Genomic DNA, 21,299 nt, shown 5'->3' on the forward strand with positions numbered 1-21,299 from the left:
TATAGTGGCTTTTGAAAGCTGCACTTTGCTGTGGTTATTGCGACATCAAACATCCGAATCAGACGAACGACGTCTGCGGCGCTTTTCAGATTGGGAGAGTGTCGAGAGAGGGCTGAAAAGAGAGGAAGGGAGAGAGGGAAAGAGAAAATAGGAGAGAGATTGAGTGGGAGGGGCTTGTGAGGTCACGTGTGAGGCAGAAACAAATGAGTGGGATTCTTATTCGAGGCAGTTTCAGACCGAAACACATTCCAAATACCCCGAAAAGAATACGAAATAAATATTGACTTTGTTTTATGATTACTGTCACTCTTTCTATGACTTTCACTGAGGATGCTAGGGTCTGGCTCCCATGAGTACGTTTAAAATGATCACCTGAAGTCAGGCATATAACGTAAGAGCGTCTGCTAAATGACTAAATGTATGTTAAATAAGGTATAAGCCTTTTGGGGTTTTATTGAGAACTCAAGCAAGGCTATCGCGCACTGCAAAAAGAGAAAGGGTTAAGAATCTGTCCTATTTAGTCTAAAATTCACTTTGTAATTTGAACAGAACTAAATGGGATCCCCCTCCGACTGTAGCTGAGCATATAGGAATGTTCTGAGATAGCAGTCGAATCAGTCATGGCACAGACTGAACTGCTGAGATACGACCGAAACGATCCAAAAATGGTTTCTTGTCTTTTGTTCAAACTGAAAAGCCAAATGACATCATATATGGTCATTAAATCCAAGTGTGAAAGATAATTCAATTATCTCACTTGAGTCTATGACAGGAACAGATTGATGATAACCTTGCTCTTGCATGAAAAAGAAATGAGAACCAGAGCCAGTGGATCATAAGTGACAAAGCTTTATATCAGTGGAGTTGATAGCTATGTCCTTTTGGTTTTAAAATATTAACCACACTATGTCAGTCCACTGTCTGCAGTCTTATTAACCAGGAGACCATCTTCTGGGTTCCAACTATTGGTTAAGGATGTGGTGAGCCAGTTACTAGAAGAGTTGTTCCAAAAAGCAGACAGTCACGTCAAACAATAATTTATTCAAAGTTGAACTAACTATTTACGGCAATATTTAGATTCCAGAGTTTAGACTCCATTAACTTTTGAGGTGATGTTACAAAGCTAGCAGTCTGTTGGCAAGTTACCAACAGTGCAACAAATTACAGCGCAAACACAGATTCTAGTTCATGATAGGAACTGTTTGAATTTCCATGACTCATCATAGCACCAGTATTATGAGAATATCATGGCCCTTAGGATACCTAGATTAATCCATGCCTGTTCTCAGTATTAACTAACAACCAGGAATGGCATCATCAGCAGAGTAGCTGATTGGTTGGCATGCTGGTAGGGAGGGAGGGGTCTCAGTTGAACCTTAAAGAGGGAGGTGACACAATAACAGAACCCCTCCTGTTGCGAAGACTCCCTTTTCATTCCCTCTAATTATGCTTTTCTTGGGGACATTTTACAATGAATGGGAAAAATGTGTTTTCTAAGAAAGTGAGACTGGCAGACTGGCTGGCTGGCTGGCTGGCTGGCTGGCTGACTGGCTGACTGGCTGACTGACTGGCTGGCTGGCTGGCTGACTGGCTGACTGGCTGACTGGCTGACGACCTCAGACAGACAGACTTTTAAACAGGCAATCAGCATGTCACTTAGTATGATGTTCACAGCACCTAAACCAATAAAGTCTGCTGTATGTCTGGAAACATTAGTCCTTATGTGATGACATCACTCCCATCAGAGGCTGAATTATGCCAGCGTGATCCTGCACTGGGCTCAAGGAGAGGGATAAACTGTCCTAAAGATAAATCAATGAGGACTGGCGTCGGCTGAAAGCCCTGTTGAAACAACTTTCTCATTGGCCCCCATCTCTAGTAGCTCAATGGGAAAGGACATTTTGTGCTGCACAGACAAATTAAGTAAAATTGTAAGTTAAGGTTAGCTTGACATGGCAATCAAATTTGACATTAGAACATACAATTGGCTCATACTACTGATTGAACAGGATGGCACTTATCTTGGCCGTTTGGAGGCTGTCATTAACCTATTCTGTTTGCTCAAGGATTCAAAGTAGTATTTTTGAATCAATATCCCTTTCATCTGAGCAGATGAACAGAACCCCTGCTTGGGGCCAGTTTCTTTTTTATTCAAAGCGAGGGAACAGAGAACTGGTTTATGTGTGTTTCATCTTGCCTCAGACTTTTGAGTATACCAGTATATCTAATCAGGGATATGGGGACTGCTGCCGTTAACAGGACCTCGCAGCAGCATACAGGCCAGACTGACTCTGACGCACAACACAACCAGCCTGCTACCTCTACAGGATTGGATGGCAGACAGGAAGGGGAGGGACAACTAAAGGTGTGTGAGAGAAAAGAATGTGATCGAAGTGGAGAGGGAGAGAGAGGGAGAGGGAGAGAGAGGGGGAAAGAGAGAGGGGGAGAGAGAGAGGGGGAGAGAGAGAGGGGGAGAGAGAGGGGGAGAGACAGCTAGAGTGCGAGGGAGAGAGAAATAGACAGAAAAAGGGAAAGACAGAGAGAGGGAGAGAGAGGGGTGGAGGTAGGGTTTGGCAAGGAAAGAGAAAGAAAGAAATGCCGTAAATACGGTGAACAGCTCTGAGGAGACCATTGTAGTCCCACATGCTCTCAGCGTACTGCACCAAGCTGGTGGTTAAGGTGAGTGTGTTAAGGAATATGCATTATGGGAAGCCTCATCTCTTTCCTCTCTTTCAAGGAAAACAGGTGGATGAAAGTAGTCCGAGAGAAAAACAGAGGAGTACATTAGCACAGGAGCCTGTCTAATCCCAGTCTATTTGGTGTGTGATGTCTGGAAGATGTACGTAGGGGAGTTTGTGATGACGCCATGCATTACCTCCATCCCCATGTGGATTAACATGTAATCCACATCCTGGAAGGGGATGATTTTGCATTCTCAAAGATATTATCTATAAAACAGGACATTACCTTCATCTGGGTTTGTGAGATCAAAATCCCAAACAAAACCCGCATCTAGTGCAGTACCTACTCTACAGAATTGTCCAAAATTGAAAGTTTTTAAATAAAAATGTGATAATCAAGAATAAAGTGACTGTTTTTTGTGGTATGGGAGAGAGGGGAAGCCATGTAGGAAATGAAAGCACCAGGCTATTAACAGGCAACTCCTGCAGAAATATTTTCACAAACTTTAATTAGCGAAGGTGCTATAGTCAATCATTCCTGTGCTCCAAGCGCAACGTTCGCTAAAATGAGATAAACAATAGCACAAACAAGCACACCAGTAACCACATTAACACAAAATAAGAACGTGTTCAAGTAGAAGATAGCATCTGTGTTAAACAAACACGGTGGAGCAGAGTGTCAGCAGATTGGAGAATTATTCAGGGGCAGTACTGTAGTTCAGGAAAACCGTCCCTTATCTCGACAATTCAGGGCCACGATTATAACCGCGCTAATTAAAACGTAGCCACGGTATCCGGTTAATGACCTTGTGAGTCCCGAGCTGCATTTGCAGTCTCCTACTCGGTCCGTCTCTCCCCTCTTGAGTGGTGTGGCTGCACAGCAGACCCGGCCCAGGCTCCAGACCCTCTCAGGTGCTCCAGAGACCTCCTATGCACCTCTCATTAATATTTACCAGCCCACTAGCAGTCTGGCTGACGGTGTTTGGGATAAACAACAGTCTGGGAGGGACGAGAGGAAGAGAGACAGAGACAGAAAGAAAATGCGTTTGAATGAGAGAAAGAGAGTGAGATGGAGAGCGTAAACGTGTCTGAAGAAGGGATTGAGGTAAAATAAGAGGGTGGAAGGACAAGATGGAGAAACGCAGGAAGTCAAAAGCCAAGAGAGAAATGGCAGACTGAGTGGGCTGTTTGTGTGTTACTTGTGCAGAATCCAAAATGAAGCCGCAAAGCTCTCAGCTCTCTCTGGAACACTGAGCGCCACTGTGTAACACTAAATGGGCACAAATTCGGTATTTTGGTACATATTTACCTTTGCCCCATGGTCAGGAGTTGGAAACCAAATGGCACACGGCCCTGATATACACCCAGTCAAAAGCTAAAACACCACAGAAGAGCTGACCAAACCATAATCAAAATACTGGCATCAATGAAACGTGGACAGATTTGGAGAATTTTCATTCTGAGATGTTATGCAGCCAGTTTATTTACGGGTCCGTCGTTCCAGGTGTGTGGTGAGGTTTCCGCTGTGTGACTTACCATCATTCAGGTCCTGGAGCAGGTTCTCCTGGCCAGAGAAGTCCAGTTTGACTTTGATGTTGACGTTCAGCGTCAGCGACTGGCCAGGCTTCAGCGGTAGGTGGGACAGCACCTCTTCCAGGTTCCAGGTCAGAAACTCCCCAAACAGCTTCTCTAAAAAGACAAAAGAACGTCCAAATCAATAAGGGAGAGAGTAAAAGAGAGTGCGTCAACAGGCCTCGTCTGAAGAGCCGACAGGCCGGCAGAGACAGACAAGGTGAGAGAGAGAGATCGAAGAATCCCACTCAAATACTTCCAGGGCTCAGCCCTTGTGAGGAGCAATCCAGATCCAACAAGAGGATGGAGAAAGCGCTGTAGTGGTGAAGTCGAAAGACTCTCAGTGCAAGACAGGGAGCTGAGGGACTCAACAAACCCTTCCTCAACCACAACAAACATCTTGTTGCCACAGTTTGAAAAAGAAAAACTCGACTCGACTTCTCGAGGAGCTGTGTACAGCATGAAACCCAGTGAGCTTAGACTTCCACACGGGTGGAAAGACCTCACAAGGAATGAAAAGGGACAGGAGCAACACAAACTACTTTACGGCTTCCTGATGGTCTCGTTTCCTGCTTGTATCATTTGCTCTGCAAAAGTATCTACCCTAAGGGTTTTTCTGACAAAGAGTACCTCCGACAGAAACATGGGATGGGAGACTGCCATACCCCCATATGTGTGTCACATACTGAAGAGGAGGGAGGACAATTAATTGCAGGTGTCACAGGTTCCACAGGACCGTGACAACCTGAGTTTAGCTGCAGCTTTCTGCCTCGTGCAATGAAGAAGAAGAAGAATACTTTTCACACGCACACACACACACGCATGCCAGGGTGTTGTTCACCAGAGAAATTAGCATCAGCATTTTCCCTATCCCGTCATCCTCCCTCCCAGGGCAGCCAGGAGCATTGTGAAGCCACAGCAGCAGCGCCCGAGGGCTAAGTCCAAACGCTCGCCAATTTCCTGGCCAGGGACATGGGCAGGAAAAGAGTCTATTCTGCTTGTTTTTATTGGGGATATTTGCAGAGGAAACCCATGTGAGCACATGCAAGCTCCACGCAGACAGGCCCGGGTGACATCTCACCTAATTACCCACAGGTGACTAAGCGAGAAGCGAAACCAGGACCTTCTTGCTGCGAGGTGGCAGAGCTAGGCAGTTCGCCACAGCGCCGCCAAATTAGCCCTCTAGATCTCGCTAAATTGCTCGTGGCTGGCTGTTGACAGGTTAGGTAACGCTCCATGCTTTAAGAGAGCGGCTTGAACTAAATGCTCCGATTAAAATCCAACTCTGATCACCCGAGATGAAGAAAGCAGCTGGCTTCATTTCAGACAAGAATGGATGCTATGGTACCTCAGGAAGATGCCCGATACCCCTCAGAGACTTATTGCTTAACTTTTCGACCCCCCCCCCCCCACACACACACACACACACACAGAAAAAGTGAGAGAAGGACGTGTGTTAAATACACACGAGTCAACAAAACGGAAAATATTCATAGAAACTGGGGTGGAACCTTATAGAAAACCTTAGGCTGATTGAATCGAGGGGAGGAAACGGTGGAGCGCAAGGGAGGCAGACAGAGAGAAGAAAGGAGAGAGTGAGAGAGAGAATAAAGGGGTGAGGGTGGAGACCAGAGAGCGTTTTGGGATTTCATTCATCCTGAAACCCCCCTTCACACTGCCTCGCCTCTTCAACAGGTCCAGGGCGTTGCCGCTGACAGCCCGTGCGCTTGAGCTTCAATACTGAAAGCTGCTCTGCCTCTCAAAAGTGTATGACAGCTGTAATCCTGCAATTCATCATCGGGAGATCTCCCTGTGTCTGGAGTATGTTAGAGAGACATTTGTAGCCGTCAACGCACGTCTGGAACCTTTAGAGTAGACATGAAACAAGCTCCATTTTAATATTTCCCCCGAGGCTTTGATTTCCATCAGACTCACTCTTCCTCTCTCTCTCCATCATCATCGAGTCAAGGGACAAATTTGGCAAAGACACTGAGGGGCTTTGCGTTAACAGAGCAAGAAAAAATGCAGTTCAGCGGTGAGATGAGGACACCTGAACACTGAGGCGAGGTTCAATCACTGGTAAACCGTTGGGCGTGAATATTCAAATTTCTTTCTATTCAATTCTTCGCCAAAACTGTTGGAAAAGAAGTGACCAGGGCCACAGCTGGACAAAGACCTTGCAGCACTCACAACGAATCCACTGCTTGTGAACGGTTTGATAAATGTTACCACTTGTAGCTTCCTAGGTCTTTTCATCAGTTCAATGATGACATAGCGTAGCAATTGTAACAACAGGGAGGCAGGCAGTCCAGTGGTAAGCTAGCTACTGGCACAGCTCTGCTGGTTCTTAAACAGATCCGTCAGCAGTCCTCACAAACATCAGACATAAAATGAGACACGCTACAGACTGCTCCTCTCTTTTACTCTGGGACTTGACTATGCATTTGAGAAATATCAGTCTTTAAACCATCTGTCTAATTATCCTAACAGCATATTACTCCCAAACTGTTGCTAAAGGTTCTATGGCATTCCACAGGTTGCAGATGCCTATTTAATCATAATTAATATGGGAGTAAATTAGGCAAAACCATCCATCCAAACATGTGATTCTGTAGCTGGGGCCTGGCATTAAACACTACCTCTACTGCCCCCTTTTGACAGCAGCTGCAACTACAGCAGCTCTCAATTAGGGTCTAATGCCACTTCTATCTGCCCACACAGAGTGCCCCTCTCGCACATCAGTCGGCTGCTGTCTTACGCCGGGTGAAAGAACGATGTTGTTTGCTCTAGCACAGATGTCTCCCTATTGTGAGAGACTCCATCTTTTATTCATTCATTTCTCCTGGTGAATACTGAGGGCCAGGCTTGGTAGGAGCCAGGGCAAACACACAGGGCCCTGGAGAGGGTCCAAAGGACAGGGTTGCCAGGACAACTGGGCCTGCCGGTGTTTGGTTTGATGAGGCTCCGCTGTCCAGGGTTCAGAGCAGGACAAGGCCATGGCTGGGTCTGAATCGGACGACCCCAAACCTCTGTGTCGGAACACTCCGGAAAAATGTTCACCTCGTGCTCTCGCCTCAATTTTTTTATGCCGGTGACAGTCATCCAGGTGCAGTTGGGATTGACCCGTGTTGTCTGACCGATGATTCCAAAACATTCCTAAGAAACTTAATGTCCGTTTCTAGACAGCTACTGTGTGTGATGAGGGGGAGCTGTCATGTCAGCTCTCAAACTGAGAAAAGACAACAGAGGATTCATTACCACCAGTTCAGAGAATTCACACTGCAGAGCACAGTCTAGGAGCTCTACTACACTAGCTTCATTCACCTAAGAGACTGTAGACGGAGGAAAAAAAGACTATGATTTCTTTCAGGGATGATTTACGAGGGGCAATTTAAAGAGGTTGCGTAAGGACAGCCCAACACAGTCCCTCTCAAATGATTTATTCTTTTGAACGGTGAACGCCTCATGAATATTGGACGAAATCTGCATGGCAAAGCTGCATGTTGTTAACTTGAGGGAAATCATTGCGTCGTGTTAATATGTGTTTAACAAACGTGACGGGGGTTGGAATATACAATGAGCGAATAGATTTTTTTCTCTCCACCCAGCACAGTTTCTTCGAGCCATTGGGACAACACACCAGCAGAGCTGTGCTCTCACAAGGACACGGTGCTTTGTCTACGGCGCCGTGGTACAATTCGCAGAGTTGATTGTATCATGCGGGCGCCATGCTGCGTACACCCCCCCCACCCTCTGAGTCAACCTGGGTGTTTTTGGGCTGAGCTGTCATGCGCCGAATTGACTTTTCAAAGCCTTTTTTTTTCATTTCATTTGCCACCACAAAGTAAGGACTGCGGTGCGTGAAGAGTTAGTCTCTCTGCATGAACCAGGCATTATGAGTGAACAGAAAAGCCTCTTTTATACTGGCTAATAGAGACTCGCAAAGCACAAGCTGCGGTTGCTCTGCGGCTGAGGCACAGGGAAGTGCATACCAATCTCTGCTAATTACAGTGTGGCTCTCTGCTGCGAGCGGGTTGTGGGTGGGGGGGGGGGGGGGGGGGGGGCTTGAGGGGGGATTTCAAAGATGCTGTTCTATTCGCACCTATACGTAGAGTCGCCCTGGCAAACATGGGTTATGCAAGCTGGCGGATTCCACTTCGTACCAGAACACTGTGTGGGTAACCGAGCCTGAGGTGGAGATCGTAAGCTGTGAAAGAGACTCTCAACTTCAGTTTGTAAATGCTATGCTGGTGACAAAAACGCTGGTAGTCTGAAGCTATGCAGCCTTCACAAAAGGAATGTCACCTTTGGCGGGACAGCTTTGACTCTGACCTGAAGATGTGTCTACAATAGGCACTGACACCTGACACGCCAAACTGACACACAGTCAAATGACAGAACGCCAAGAACCATCCACCTTTTCCTCTTTCTCCTCCTCCTTCCTCCCCCCCCCCCTTTCTCTGTCTCTCTGTATGTCTGTCTGTGTCTCTCTATCTCGCTTGCTGTCTGCCCGGTCCACTCATGCGAGCTACAGCTCAGTCATGTCACATGAAATCCGTCATGTGAGCAGGCCACAATGAGCACGGCCCCTGAAACTAAAAGGATAACCCTTGATGGGACTGAGGGCAAGAGAAGCAATGACATCGTGCAGTCTAGTCACTAACCCAACCGGACCCCTCAGTAGGCATCTATCCACTGACATCACGTCTTTTGGCTTCTGGAAGTTTCCTTCAGCGTTCAGTTCTAGTCTCGTGCTGGAACCGTCTGAAAGAAATATGCAATCTGAAGCTGAAGTAGGGTATCACATGCACCGACGACTGAACTCACCAGACAAAGGCCTAACACTTGCCTGGCATGTCAGTGGATCAGCGTAACGACTTCAAATGGGAAACATTGATCTCCCACAAGGGGCTGTCAGAAATATAATGTGTAATGAGAAGGCGGCTAACTCTTGCAGCCGTCAAGAGATCTAGATGCAAATCTGTTATTAGACTGCCTCCAATGGTGTTCTTGCCTTGACTGACATGGACTTAATTGACTGAGATTTTTTTTCCCCCTCGTCATAATGAATTCAAATTGATAGGTAGCCTAAAGAAAATAAAGAAATTCTAGATCAAAGAAGGCTTTGAGCATCACTCTCACTGAGCCAACAGGCCCTGAGGTCTGAGTGCGTGCGATAAACTTTCTCTGTAGTAACGTTAACTGAACCTGTCATATTGGAGTCCCCGTCGGTTTAACAAACCAATCAAAATCAATTCCTAGCCCGAGGAAACACCAACAAGCCTGTCTTTAATCAAGCCCAATCCCCTGAGGTCACTTGTCAAACAAGACATCAGATCCACGATCAGCCCACGGCCCCTTTTCCATTGTCTTCAGCTATTTCAACAGGCTCCAGTTCAGTCATAAAAGGTACACATCAACTGTGGAAGAATCTTCCACAGTTGATGTGAAGCTTGCAGTTCTTCAGCCTAGTTATACAGTCAGACAGCGATTCATCATTTTATCCCCCAATGCGGAAAACATTTCAGTTCAACGACTTGCCCTTTAAAATGTATAATCTCATGCAAAAGATACCTTGTGTGTGGAGCTTTTCCAATAGCCTATAGCTGGGAATGTAAATCTGCTCTGGTCTTGGCTATCACTCTATAATACAGTGGCATGATTGAAGAACATCTTCTTTCACACCAGAAAAACCCATACAGTACATACATGTATGTATGTTCCTAGTCCTACCTGCTACAATCATGCAATCACTGCAGATGGAAATCAGGCCAGGCTCCACTGCCCTCGTGCAGGGAGACCAGGGAGTCCACAGAGCACAACGATGGCCTGCCGCTCCTCCCCCGTCAGCGGCAAAGATCCTTCTAATCCCAGTTTCCTTGACAATTTATGAAGGGAGGATGAGTGGTGGAGGTATGTGCGTCCACCTCTGAAGGTGGAGGTGATGGTGGAGTACAGGTCATGCAGCCAAAGTCTCCTCCAATGATACAGAGAGCCTCGGGGCTAAAATCACCAATACACCCCCCCCCTCCCCCGACCCTCGCATCCCTCCCCTCTCCCTTTTTTACTGGAATGGGAAAACCTGCTCTATGACAATCTCTCAGCAGCCCACGTGATGCAACTGTTGATTCGCCACTCACTAGCAGGGGCATGTTGCCATTGCCGGGTGAAGAAAATTCAGAAAGATATGGAGAAGCATAGAAGGAGACGGAGGGAGCGGGAGACAGAGAGAGAGACACTGCAGAGATCTGAGGAGCAGCAGAACAGGTGCTGAACAAAGCCATGGAGCTCTAAGTGAAAAGGCCCGGGTGATGAAAGGTAAGCAACAAGAGGTGAGGACCCCTGCCCCCCCGCCCCCCGATGAGACACACAAAGTCAGACAGAGACACACAGTCTCAAAGAGACACACTCAGAGACACACACTCAAAGACACACACTCAGAGACACACACTCAGAGACACACACTCAGAGACACACACTCAGAGACACACACTCAGACACACACTCAGACACACACTCAGACACACACTCAGACACACACACTCAGAGACACACACAAAGAGAGACACACTCAGCGAGAGACAGCAACAGCCATCAAAAAGGCCCCTTTCAAAGCAACATTGACACTTCCCATCAGTTTTGCCAAAGTAAACAAAGTCACCTCAGAAAGCCCCCCCAGAGCATAGTGTCACCAGAGAGGCCATGTTATTCCATGTGCTTCATGGCGGCCGTGTGCTCCGGCTGAGAACCCCAGACTGCTTCGAGCGCTCACCTTTGGTGTTGACCATCTTGGAGGTGACCTCCAGCGTCTCGATGTCCTCTGCGCCGATGTTCTCCAGGGTAACGGTCAGCAGCTGGGTCTCTCCGTTGAACAGCTGGCTGGAGACGCTGCTGGACAGCTCCTCTTTGGACATGGGCTGGGCCGTGTGGGCAGACCTGCGGTCACACCAGCAGCAGGTCCTCAGGCCAAAAGCCTTTGACTCGTTGGAATGATACATACAGTAGACGCGCTATTTCAAAGCTGCCTCGCTCCCCGTCTTAAGGCTGGTTTACAGAACCCCTTGTGGAGTACATTGCGTTTCATTTGCACTTTCATGTTCTTCTTCAACCAGTTTGCTTTATTCTATTTGCATCAAAAAGCCTGACTGAAATATGACACCCTAGAGATGCGTCTTCCGTCGAGCATCCCCGCCAAAACCAAACATGTTTCTAATCCTGAAGACTAGTCTAAGTAGCAAGTTGAATGTACTCCAAATAACCCGTGAGGGTGGATCCTAGATGCTACACTCAACAGGGGTGATGGGACTGTTCCCCCACACGCAAGCCCAGGCACACATACAGCATCGTAGCATAGCAATCCTAAAAAGATTGAGATTAGAGAAAAGAGAACTTCTTGTTTCAATCTCTCCTATCAACTCCAACAGAGTTGTAACACATAACCAGAACATCAACCTTCATCTCTGCTTACAGCAGGACATGGTTTTTAACTCAAATCAGTTGGGTAATTAGATTAAACGCATATCCAATGAGTGACCTTCGTGTAGCGCCCTGTGAATCAATTTAATATTTCTATTTTATAAATATTCCTGACAGGCTGGCAAAACATTTCTGAATAAACTTTGCCACAGTAATCAACCTTACATGAACCTTTTGAGCAAAAGTCTCAAATTATGCAGAAAAGTTACTTCTCTGAGATAACTGGAAGTAGGCCCCAAAACTATGCACACAGTTTAGAGCAGTTTCAAATCTACCACAAATAGAAATGCAATAAGACCCTACAATGACACAATGTGTCATTGTGTTATTGTAAATGCTGTATTAAATAATGGTAGTAAAACCTTGAGGTAAATATTGAGGTATGCATGGGGTGTAGTCTTAGGTAGTCCCACCTCCATACCCTCTTCTTTTACTTTCGACCTTGATTCAATAATCGAGCTGCATACAAGCTTGACTAAAAGATGTTCCCAGGAATGTAAAACATATTGATGTCTTTCTGAGCAATGAGGAAAGGTGTTAAGTTTAATTGGGCGTGACGTAAAACAATGTCAGGGATGTTTCACAGGAAAGTCAAATATATTCAAATAACTTGGCAATGAGAGTTTTTCCAGGTGTAACTCAATTAAAACGTCTCGACAGTGTATAACTCTCATCGACACCGGCTAAGTCATATAACGCAACAGCAGACAGACAAGTGGAAGCTAAGAGCCTGTAAATCATTAGCATAATGAGGAGTTGGCTGTTTAAAATTCAGACCTGTCTTTCGGTCATCTCCTTTGGGAGCACCCATTTTTTTGTTTTTTTGGGGGGGGAAGGTCAATAAACCTCAGTTTGTATTCATTCTTGGATGACTATGATCAGACACAAACACACCACCTCTCCCCGGCTCATTTTCATACTGCACCCAGGCATTTGACCGAAGCCTCTCTCAACAATGAGCTGCGCATTCGCAGTCATTTCCAGAGCACTGAACTTGAAGGGACCGACACCGAGGACTGATTTGAGCTGGTTTGCGTGACTGAGGGAACGGGAAAGCGCCGAAGGTCGCTGTGCCACCAGTGAACAGTGCCGCCTGTGACCTGGAATTAATAAGAGAATCTTCAAGCATCACCGATGAGACATTAGTGGATTGTGTAGAGTAGAGACAGGCCGAGGGCCGTGACACTGGGAGTGCAAGGCTTGTGCAATTACACAGAGGGGGGGGGGGGGGGGGGGGGGGGGGGGGAGTCCCCCGGCTTTTGTCTGCACTGACTTTCTCCTCACAAAACTACGTCCAAAAATTACTTTTTGTACGGTCGCAACATTCGTGTTTGGTGATAACGCCGTCACAAAAAAAAGAAGCATGGCTGCGCCAGTCCTGGAACCACTGTGTGTTAGACTACAGCGAGGGGTTCAAGGCTGGGAGGGTGGGGGTGAAGGTGGTCTCACCGAGGCAGAGAGGTGCTGAGCTGCAGACGAGGCAGGGAGGGCACCACCTCCACCAGGCAGCCGCTGGTCTTCACACTAGGCAAGGCCTCCAGCAGACAGTCACTGGTCACCCCAAACACCGACGTGTGGTACCCTGGAGAGAAGACAATCAGGGGGGAGGGGAACCAAGATCTCAGTGGTGGCATTTGTTGGGGGGGGGGGGGGGGGCTTCAGGTGAGGTAGACAAAATGGGGTGGGCCCTATCGCATTTCCATCGCACAAATGTTCAAATGACTCCTACCCACAGACGGACTCCAAGTTTGTGACATCAAACATTCCAGCCGGAAATGTATTTGTGGGTGTTTTACCCCACTCTACAAAGAATAATATTGAGAGTGCACATTTAAAAGGGGTTTTCATTCAACCTTCTGCCTAACAGTGGCATAAAGGGCACCCATTCATCTGGATATAAATGGAAGTGGGTGGGGGGGGGGGACGACTCCTGCTGAGATTCCCCCACAGAGATAGAAGGAAATCTGTCACATGAGCCTCTCTTTACTGATTAACCCGGGCCTGTCTCTGGAGAATGGACAATCAAGCCATTTGTCTAAATCGTGGTGAAAACATTGCAATCAATTACTGTCATGCGAATATTACCAAATGACCGCGCAGATCACTGAAATATGGGGTAGCGTAATGCCTGTAAGCTGCAAGATTGACAGCGCAGAAAATGTACTGTCACGCCTTGCCTCAGGGTCAAACGAAGGTCGGCGATGAGATTAGCCTATCCTTACCATGTATGTGTAAGCACTTTAAATGCTTTTTCTAGGTCCGGGTATGTTGGACTCACCATTGACTGTGATGTTGCCTGCAGTGCGGGGAACACCAACCAGGGTGACGGGGTAGAGACCAGACTCTGCAGGCAAGGACAGGGCAGCAGGAAGAGACTCAAATTCGACACCTGATGTCAGCAAGCCCTTCAGACCAAAAATAGAAAAAAGGTGAGTACGAATGAGACTTGCCAGGAACAGGCTGAGAGGGGGGGGGGGGGAATCACACTAAACACAGATTGACGCTGTTGTGCCAGGAAGTCGCAAGATTGACCTGATGAATATGAAAACCATATTGAAACCCAACTGACGACCCGCTCATTTCTCAAACGAGCATACACCGAGAGAGCGTTAATGTCACCCAGAGCTGTCAGTTGCTGGTTCCTGGTGGGTCACAGTGCTGGGGGGGGGAGAGGGGGGAGGGGGGGGGAGAGAAAAGCTACTCCACTGCTTCACACAATCCATCATCCTAATCTACCCATGAGATCCCAGAGATGGAATCACTCCCAGCGTGCGGGCCCATTTTCCATGAAGAAAATTGCTCTCGTTCACACCGTGAGAGGAAAAAGAAAACTGCACCGCTGGAATCGGGTCTGCCAGCCGAGTGATTGGAAATGAGTCCTAGATGCTTCTCTACGGGGGGTGGGAGGGAGGATTCAATTGCTCAACTTCCACGTTGGCCATGTACTGCGGGGACTGGCTATATATACGATCGGCCAACTGTGGCTGGAAATACGAGGGTGACTTTGAGCGTGTACTCATGTCTCCTCTAAATCACAGCTGGGTGGCCGTGTGTTTACATTAGGAGCTGGTCACTGGAGGGGGGCGGGGGGGGGTGATGTCATGGATAGCATCAATCGTCCATCTCAGGCAGTAGACATTACCTCACAGGAGGGGGTGGGCTCGGGGAGGGAGGAGGAGGCGAACAAGGGGGAGAACACCTCTGGGAACCTCTTCAGGGCTGGGATTTGTCGCTTTAGGCAGATCGCTTTACTGAGATATTACACCTCTTTAACGGATATCACATTGTCTCAAGTTCATCTATCAGAAGTAACTTGTGTTTGTGTTCATCTCTTAAAAAAAGGTTAAGAAGCTGTTTACTTGTGATAACAGGCAGTCTCTATGCATGTATACTGTAGCTGACAGCTACCATTGTTTTCAGGGCAGTTAGGTTTGGTAGCAAAATTCCAAATATGAATTTCCCTTTAGCTCGTTGTGGTGTTTTGATTACACCAACAGCATATGGAAACATACTGTAGTTTATCAATATTGCATTCACGCACACGGATAACTGTGATTCAGAGCTAAACATCACCAGCGGTTTAGCTGTGTGATTACAAAGTATAAAGCAGTGAAGCTCAGAACTAGACTGATACCAGGCCAGAAAAACACTTCTGTTAGACAGATCAGTTTCTAAAACATGGATGATTAATTCCAATTTCTCATTTCTGCGAATCAAACGATTTCAATCCGTCTGAATTGCTTAAATCTCTCATCCCTGAAAACAGTTTGATGAATGACTGGAAAAGCCAAAAAGAATGAGTATCAGTCACATTAGTCAGTCACACTAATTACATAGCTTGATGTTGTTTTGGCTACAGTCACAATCAGTGTTGCTGTTTACAGACACATTAATTGTACCTTGGGAGGAAAAACTATAAAAACGGGGCAATCCGAGGCAAGGTCAGATTGTTGTTTGTTTTTTGTTTGGATGGACAGGGGAGGAGGTTACCTGATGGCCACCCCTGTGAAAATGAGAGGGGGGGGGAATAAGTGCACCACTTGAATAGAAAATCAATAAAGCACAAAAGCAGAGCCTGGGTATTACTGCTGCTTTCGTGTGGTGACTAAGAAGGAGGTCTGCCGCAAACGCTAGAGGTCACCTTGGTGCCCGGGAGACAAGAAAGTGCCCCTTGTTTAGCGCGCAGGAGTCGGGTGCAGCTATATCTCTGGCCTGACAACCGTCTCTCTCTCTCTCTCTCTCTCTCTCTCTCTCTCTCTCTCTCTCTCTCTCTCTCTCTCTCTCTCTCTCTCTCTCTCTCTCTCCTCTCTCCTCTCCTCTCTCTCTCTCTCTCTCTCTCTCTCTCTCTCTCTCTCTCTCTCTCTCTCTCTCTCTCTCTCTCTCTCTCTCTCTCTCTCTCTCTCTCTCATCTCTCTCTCTCTCTCTCTCTCCTCTCTCTCTCTCTCTCTCTCCTCTCTCTCTTCTCTCTCTCTCTCTCTCTCTCTCTCTGTGTGCGGTATGCACGCCACAGGCCCTGTGCCTGGCACAGGCGTCAGGGCCATAACACAAGAGGTCTGGGGGTAGAGAGTCACCCTGGCCTGCTGCTCTCTGGCTCGCCATCGCTGCAGAGCCACCTGAGGTAGCCAGCTGCCAGGCTGCATCAGGGGGGCGCAGCCTCCATCTGGGTCCTGATCAATTGACCTGCAGGTGGGCAGGGCATAATGATATCCCTCTGTGTGTGTGTGTGTGTGTGTGTGTGCTGCATTTCATTTTCAGGCTCCCTCGCTAACCACAGGGGGAATTATCCGTCATCGCCATTTGACCTTCTCCTATCCTCCCTCTTAGTAACGTGTTTTTGACGCACACATACGTCAACGACTGACAGTTACTCCCAGATGTCCGTAACTGCTCGTCGTCACGGCTACCTGTGGATGTCACCAGGGGATGTTCCGACACGATTCAAAGCAGCTAAATCACCCAACCAGACCTGTCCAAGTACATTAGGGCCCACTAATGCAAAGCCAGCCCACGTCATTGTTCCTAGTCAGCCACAAGCCTTCACGGCAATTTGCTCTCAAGCCTCCAATTAAAGACTACATTGGTTTTGTCAGACAGCAAATTGAGAGCCAATCTTAGTGACGGTGCACGGTCCTACAGGACAGTGGAGCCCGTCTCTGTTGAGTGTAAGTGATCTGATGCCGCTCTGTATTGAAACGCCACCCTACTCGACTAAACCTGTAAAGCATCAGTGTGGCCGAGCCGTTGAATTCTACCGTCGTGAACAAAAAAAAGGAGAGTGTCAAAACTGGGAGAGAGGGGGGAAGCTTCGAGTTGTTTAGTGGAAAACAGTCAGACTGGGAGAGATGGTAAGGTAGAGACCCACAGGCAGCCAGGGCGACAGGCAGAACAACAGGCTCTTACTTACTTTCTTACCCTAACAAGATGGTGTGTGAAATCACCATAAAACCTAATGGCACCACGGGGGGTACCGCTGCCGTTGTACAGTGTGCTTCGTGCCAGTGAAGCTTGGGCTTCTTATCCCATATGCTCATTATTGCAAGTGTCAGAGCAAGGCTTTTACAGAACTTTAATTAGGTAATCAGAGATAACTACAAATGCATTACCGCAGCTGAAAATGTAATGGCGCAATGCAATCCTGGTGTCAGTGAGAAAGCGTAGGCAATATTAAACATTCGCATAGTTGCAGTGTATGTCGAAAGCACAACAAACAGATCCATTATTGCTGCGAACTTATTCATGCTACTTACAGTATACGACCCATTTAAAGAGTAAAGTGTTCCAACTGATTCAACAAACTTTCAAAAAAACATAACCAAGGACAGGTGGATGTACGTGCTGATCTAGTGTGTCCAGCATCATGAGCCGTGACAACATCCTGTGGTGGTTGTTAGTGGTTCACTCACCATGTTCTCGACACGCAGCTCAAAGGGCATAGGGTTGTACACCATCAGCTGCACCTCACACACGTCGCCCTGGACCCACTGGAAATCTGACATAGGAAAGAGGACAGAGATACAAAGGTCACACCACAACACTCAAGACCCTGTCATGAAGACATAAAAACGACTCAAGTTTGTAACATGTACTCTCCCCTTAATTAGAATTTTTTTATTTTAGAATGTATTATCCCGAGATGTACGAGAGTCAAACGACTATTTACATTAATAAAACACATTGAGATGATAGGCCCAGTTAAATGAATGCGCAGGAAACATCTAGAACTTCGACTCTATTGAATGCAACTCACGTCAATTAGGCAGATTCTTAATACGGGCTAGCAACGGAACACACTAAAGCTTATGCACACAGGACATGTTAGCATAACCCGTCTCCCTGAAGTCCAAAACAGCCTCACGCCGGGCGAAACGATGCAGGTAGATGCAGCCCTCACAAAGAGTTCCCAGGTAGGACCCTTTCAGTGTGAGAGCAGCCCCTCTCCTGGTCCCTTCACAGTAAGGCCTCTAACTGCAGTAAACGGTTTCAACGGATCCCGGGTTGGGATCTGGTGGGCCAGCGGATTGATGTCCGATCCAAAACCTCAGGCATGTGCCATGGGAAATTAACACCTCGTCAAAATAAGAGGTGTGTATGTAATCCAACAGCTGGGGTTGTGAGGGCCCCTCACAACCCCAGCCTCCGACGCCTCTCCTCGCAGTCGGCCAATTAAATGAGAAATATGCCTGTGAGAAGGTGAGCGGAGCGGCGGCCTGCTCATTTGTGTTGCCCTCTGTCCACATCTCCTCGGGTGGCCCCTCCAGACCTCACACGGAGCCCGTGAAGGTCCGGCACCTCGAAACCTCGGCCTGAATAATGATCTGGAATGCCCGCGTCAGAGCTCTGGCGGTCAGCTGAGCGCGGCGTGCACTTGTCTCAGGGTTCGTGGAGACAGCATGTCGGTCCAAATGCTGTCGACTTGCTCTGCAGATCATGTGGGGAGACTGACGGAGCAGAAACAGCGGTGCAGATGTTGACTGTGCCTGCTATTGAACGCTTGACAGAGGACAGCTGTGAACCAAAGGGTACTCAGTAAAAGGTAATGTGATGTCATGAATAATGCATTCCCATCATGGCTGGGATTTAAAGAAGCCATGTGAAATACAAAACCTCAAGAGTCTGCTGATTTTCCGGGAGGGTTCACATACTGAATAATTATCATCACATTTTCCAAGTATCCGCACAGAACTGGAACACCTAAACAGGAGTTTAGCCGAAAAAAGATTAAACACATTACAAACATTGCCGTGGTTGAACACCTGTTTAGTGTCAATCCATCTTGTATGTTAGAACAAATATGAAAAAAGAACACAATGTCTCCACTGTTACTGTTAAGTGCCCACAGTGACAGAACTTTCAAAATCAGCCTGCCAAAAGTCATAAAAGGTCGGCCAATAGACAGGAAGTGTCTTATGGGAGGACAGTGTCTCTTGGCTTTGTGGGACAAACACCTAAATACACACCAACACACACTCAACCTGAATAAACACACTCAACCTGAATACACACAGAACACACACTCAAAACACCTGGATACACACAGACACACACACACTGAAACACTAACACATACACTCCGGTCAACACAGTTCACATTACTGTCCACACAGCAATATCTAACAGTGTCAGCATCCTCCAACGCTTCACCCAACCCACCTTTGAAAGTCAACCAATTATGAGACATTCAGAAAGAATTACCATCAACTACCAGGAAACGTATAATCCTAGGTGTTTATTTCCATGAAGCTTCCAGGTAAAGCTGAATCAAACCCTGTCTAATCAAACGATGTGTCTGCCGTACAAAAGATTTCTCATTAGCAGTAAAATGTCAGTGGACCTTCCCATCTGAAAGCAGGAGACATCGCTGCCAGCGAGATCTGACGCTCTTGTGTGAGGATGACGACGCCCTTCCATGAAATAGGCCCATCTGCAGGCTAACGATAGCCAGCTTTATAGGATTGGAGTGCTTTCACTGGGCTTGCGGCGATGGCCACTCGTCACAGGAGGGAAAATTGAGTCAGCGCTGAGAGTCGTGTCAACAAATACCTTTGAGGCAAAAAAACGATAAAAACCAAATCGAGGAGTTTGGGTATTTTGTTTGTCGTGTACATTTTTTATAAGCTGTGTTTACTTATGTATGTCCTAAACTGCAAATAGTCTGGAGGCATGGGGGGAAGAGAAGAGGCCCATAAAGACAAGCATTTGGCTCCTTATTGTGTCTTGTTGTTCTAATAACAAGCCGAGTGAGGTACTTTGGCCATTTATTTATCCCCTCGAATCCGGCTCTCATGCCCAAACACACCACTAAACTGAGGGGAAAAGTGGAGGGACATTTCATCCAATTGTCCGTCATCAAGGCCCAGCACAGAAGCTGCGCTAATGCTGTAAATCAACTGGGATATTCCTTTTACGCCATCCTGCCCCTAGCCAATTTCCAGACTCATTTATATTTCAACTGATTGATAAATACCAACAAGGAGGCACAATCTTCCACTGTTGTCCAAAATGAAATACCTCCATAGTCACATAGAGCCGGAGAAAACGGCTCTCTTAAACAAAGAGTGCGGGCCTTCTGCCCAAGATGCACTTAGAGTAGACAAGGCATCCATTCACCAATCACACCTGTTATTCCGCCCAAGCATTTCCCAATAAGATATATTTTCTGTCAATTTAGTCCGAGGCACATTTTTGTTATCAGTTGGACTGCATGGAGAGAAATCCTAAAACAACATACAGCACGATGACAGTAACTGCATCCACAGCTCTGCTGGGTCTCATGTTCCATATTAGTCTTCCGTATTACACTAGCTGTATTCCAACAGGAGCAGAGGTATCCATTATGTTTCATCTCATCTTTATAGATGAAAGAAACCAGTCATATCAAACCAAAGACAATATGGGGTCTCAAGCCAGTTTACCTTTAGATAATGTGTGGAAATATATTCATCCAATTTAACTAGAAGGCGCAGCTTTCAAAACAAAAACAAATGAAATGTAGCCATCAAATCCAATATAGCTTATTCAATACTCTGCATGATGTTGTGATAGAGTACAAGACACAGAGGCACAGTACCTTTGAGTCTAATCATAGACTGAGGCCCCCCACCCCCACCCCCACTCCCCCACCCCCACTCCCCCACCCCCACTCCCCCACCCCCACTCCCCCACCCCCACTCCCCCACCTCCACTCCCCCACCCCCACTCCCCCACCTCCACTCCCCCACCCCCACTCCCCCACCCCCACTCCCCCACCTCCACTCCCCCACCCCCACTCCCCCACCCCCACTCCACCACCTCCACTCCCACCCCCACTCCCCCACCCCCACTCCCACTCCCACCCCCACTCAACCCACCCCCACTCCACCACCTCCACTCCCACCCCCACTCCCACCCCCACCCCCACTCCCACCCCCACTCAACCCACCCCCACTCCACCACCTCCACTCCCCCACCCCCACCCCCACTCCACCACCTCCACTCCCCCACCCCCACACTCCACCACCTCCACTCCCCCACTCCCCCACCCAACCCCCCAATCGCAGTGCAGAATAAATATTCTGGAAACCTATCCCACTT

At 47.5% G+C, this 21,299-nt stretch overlaps 1 protein-coding gene across 1 annotated transcript in view; it reads right to left on the minus strand.

Annotated features, from left to right (window-relative positions):
- Positions 1–21,299, minus strand: part of trappc9 (trafficking protein particle complex subunit 9) — a 90,585-nt gene that overhangs the window by 48,064 nt on the left and 21,222 nt on the right. Inside the window, exons 12-16 of the mRNA XM_062446057.1 lie at positions 17,633–17,718; positions 14,008–14,134; positions 13,179–13,311; positions 11,026–11,189; positions 4,218–4,370 (exon numbers count right to left, since the gene is read on the minus strand). Coding sequence (XP_062302041.1) covers positions 4,218–4,370; positions 11,026–11,189; positions 13,179–13,311; positions 14,008–14,134; positions 17,633–17,718 — 663 coding nt within the window. The remainder of the gene's footprint in view (positions 1–4,217; positions 4,371–11,025; positions 11,190–13,178; positions 13,312–14,007; positions 14,135–17,632; positions 17,719–21,299) is intronic.

Source organism: Osmerus eperlanus, chromosome 20 (genome assembly GCF_963692335.1).
Source record: "Osmerus eperlanus chromosome 20, fOsmEpe2.1, whole genome shotgun sequence".
NCBI classification, from domain to species: Eukaryota; Metazoa; Chordata; class Actinopteri; order Osmeriformes; family Osmeridae; genus Osmerus; species Osmerus eperlanus.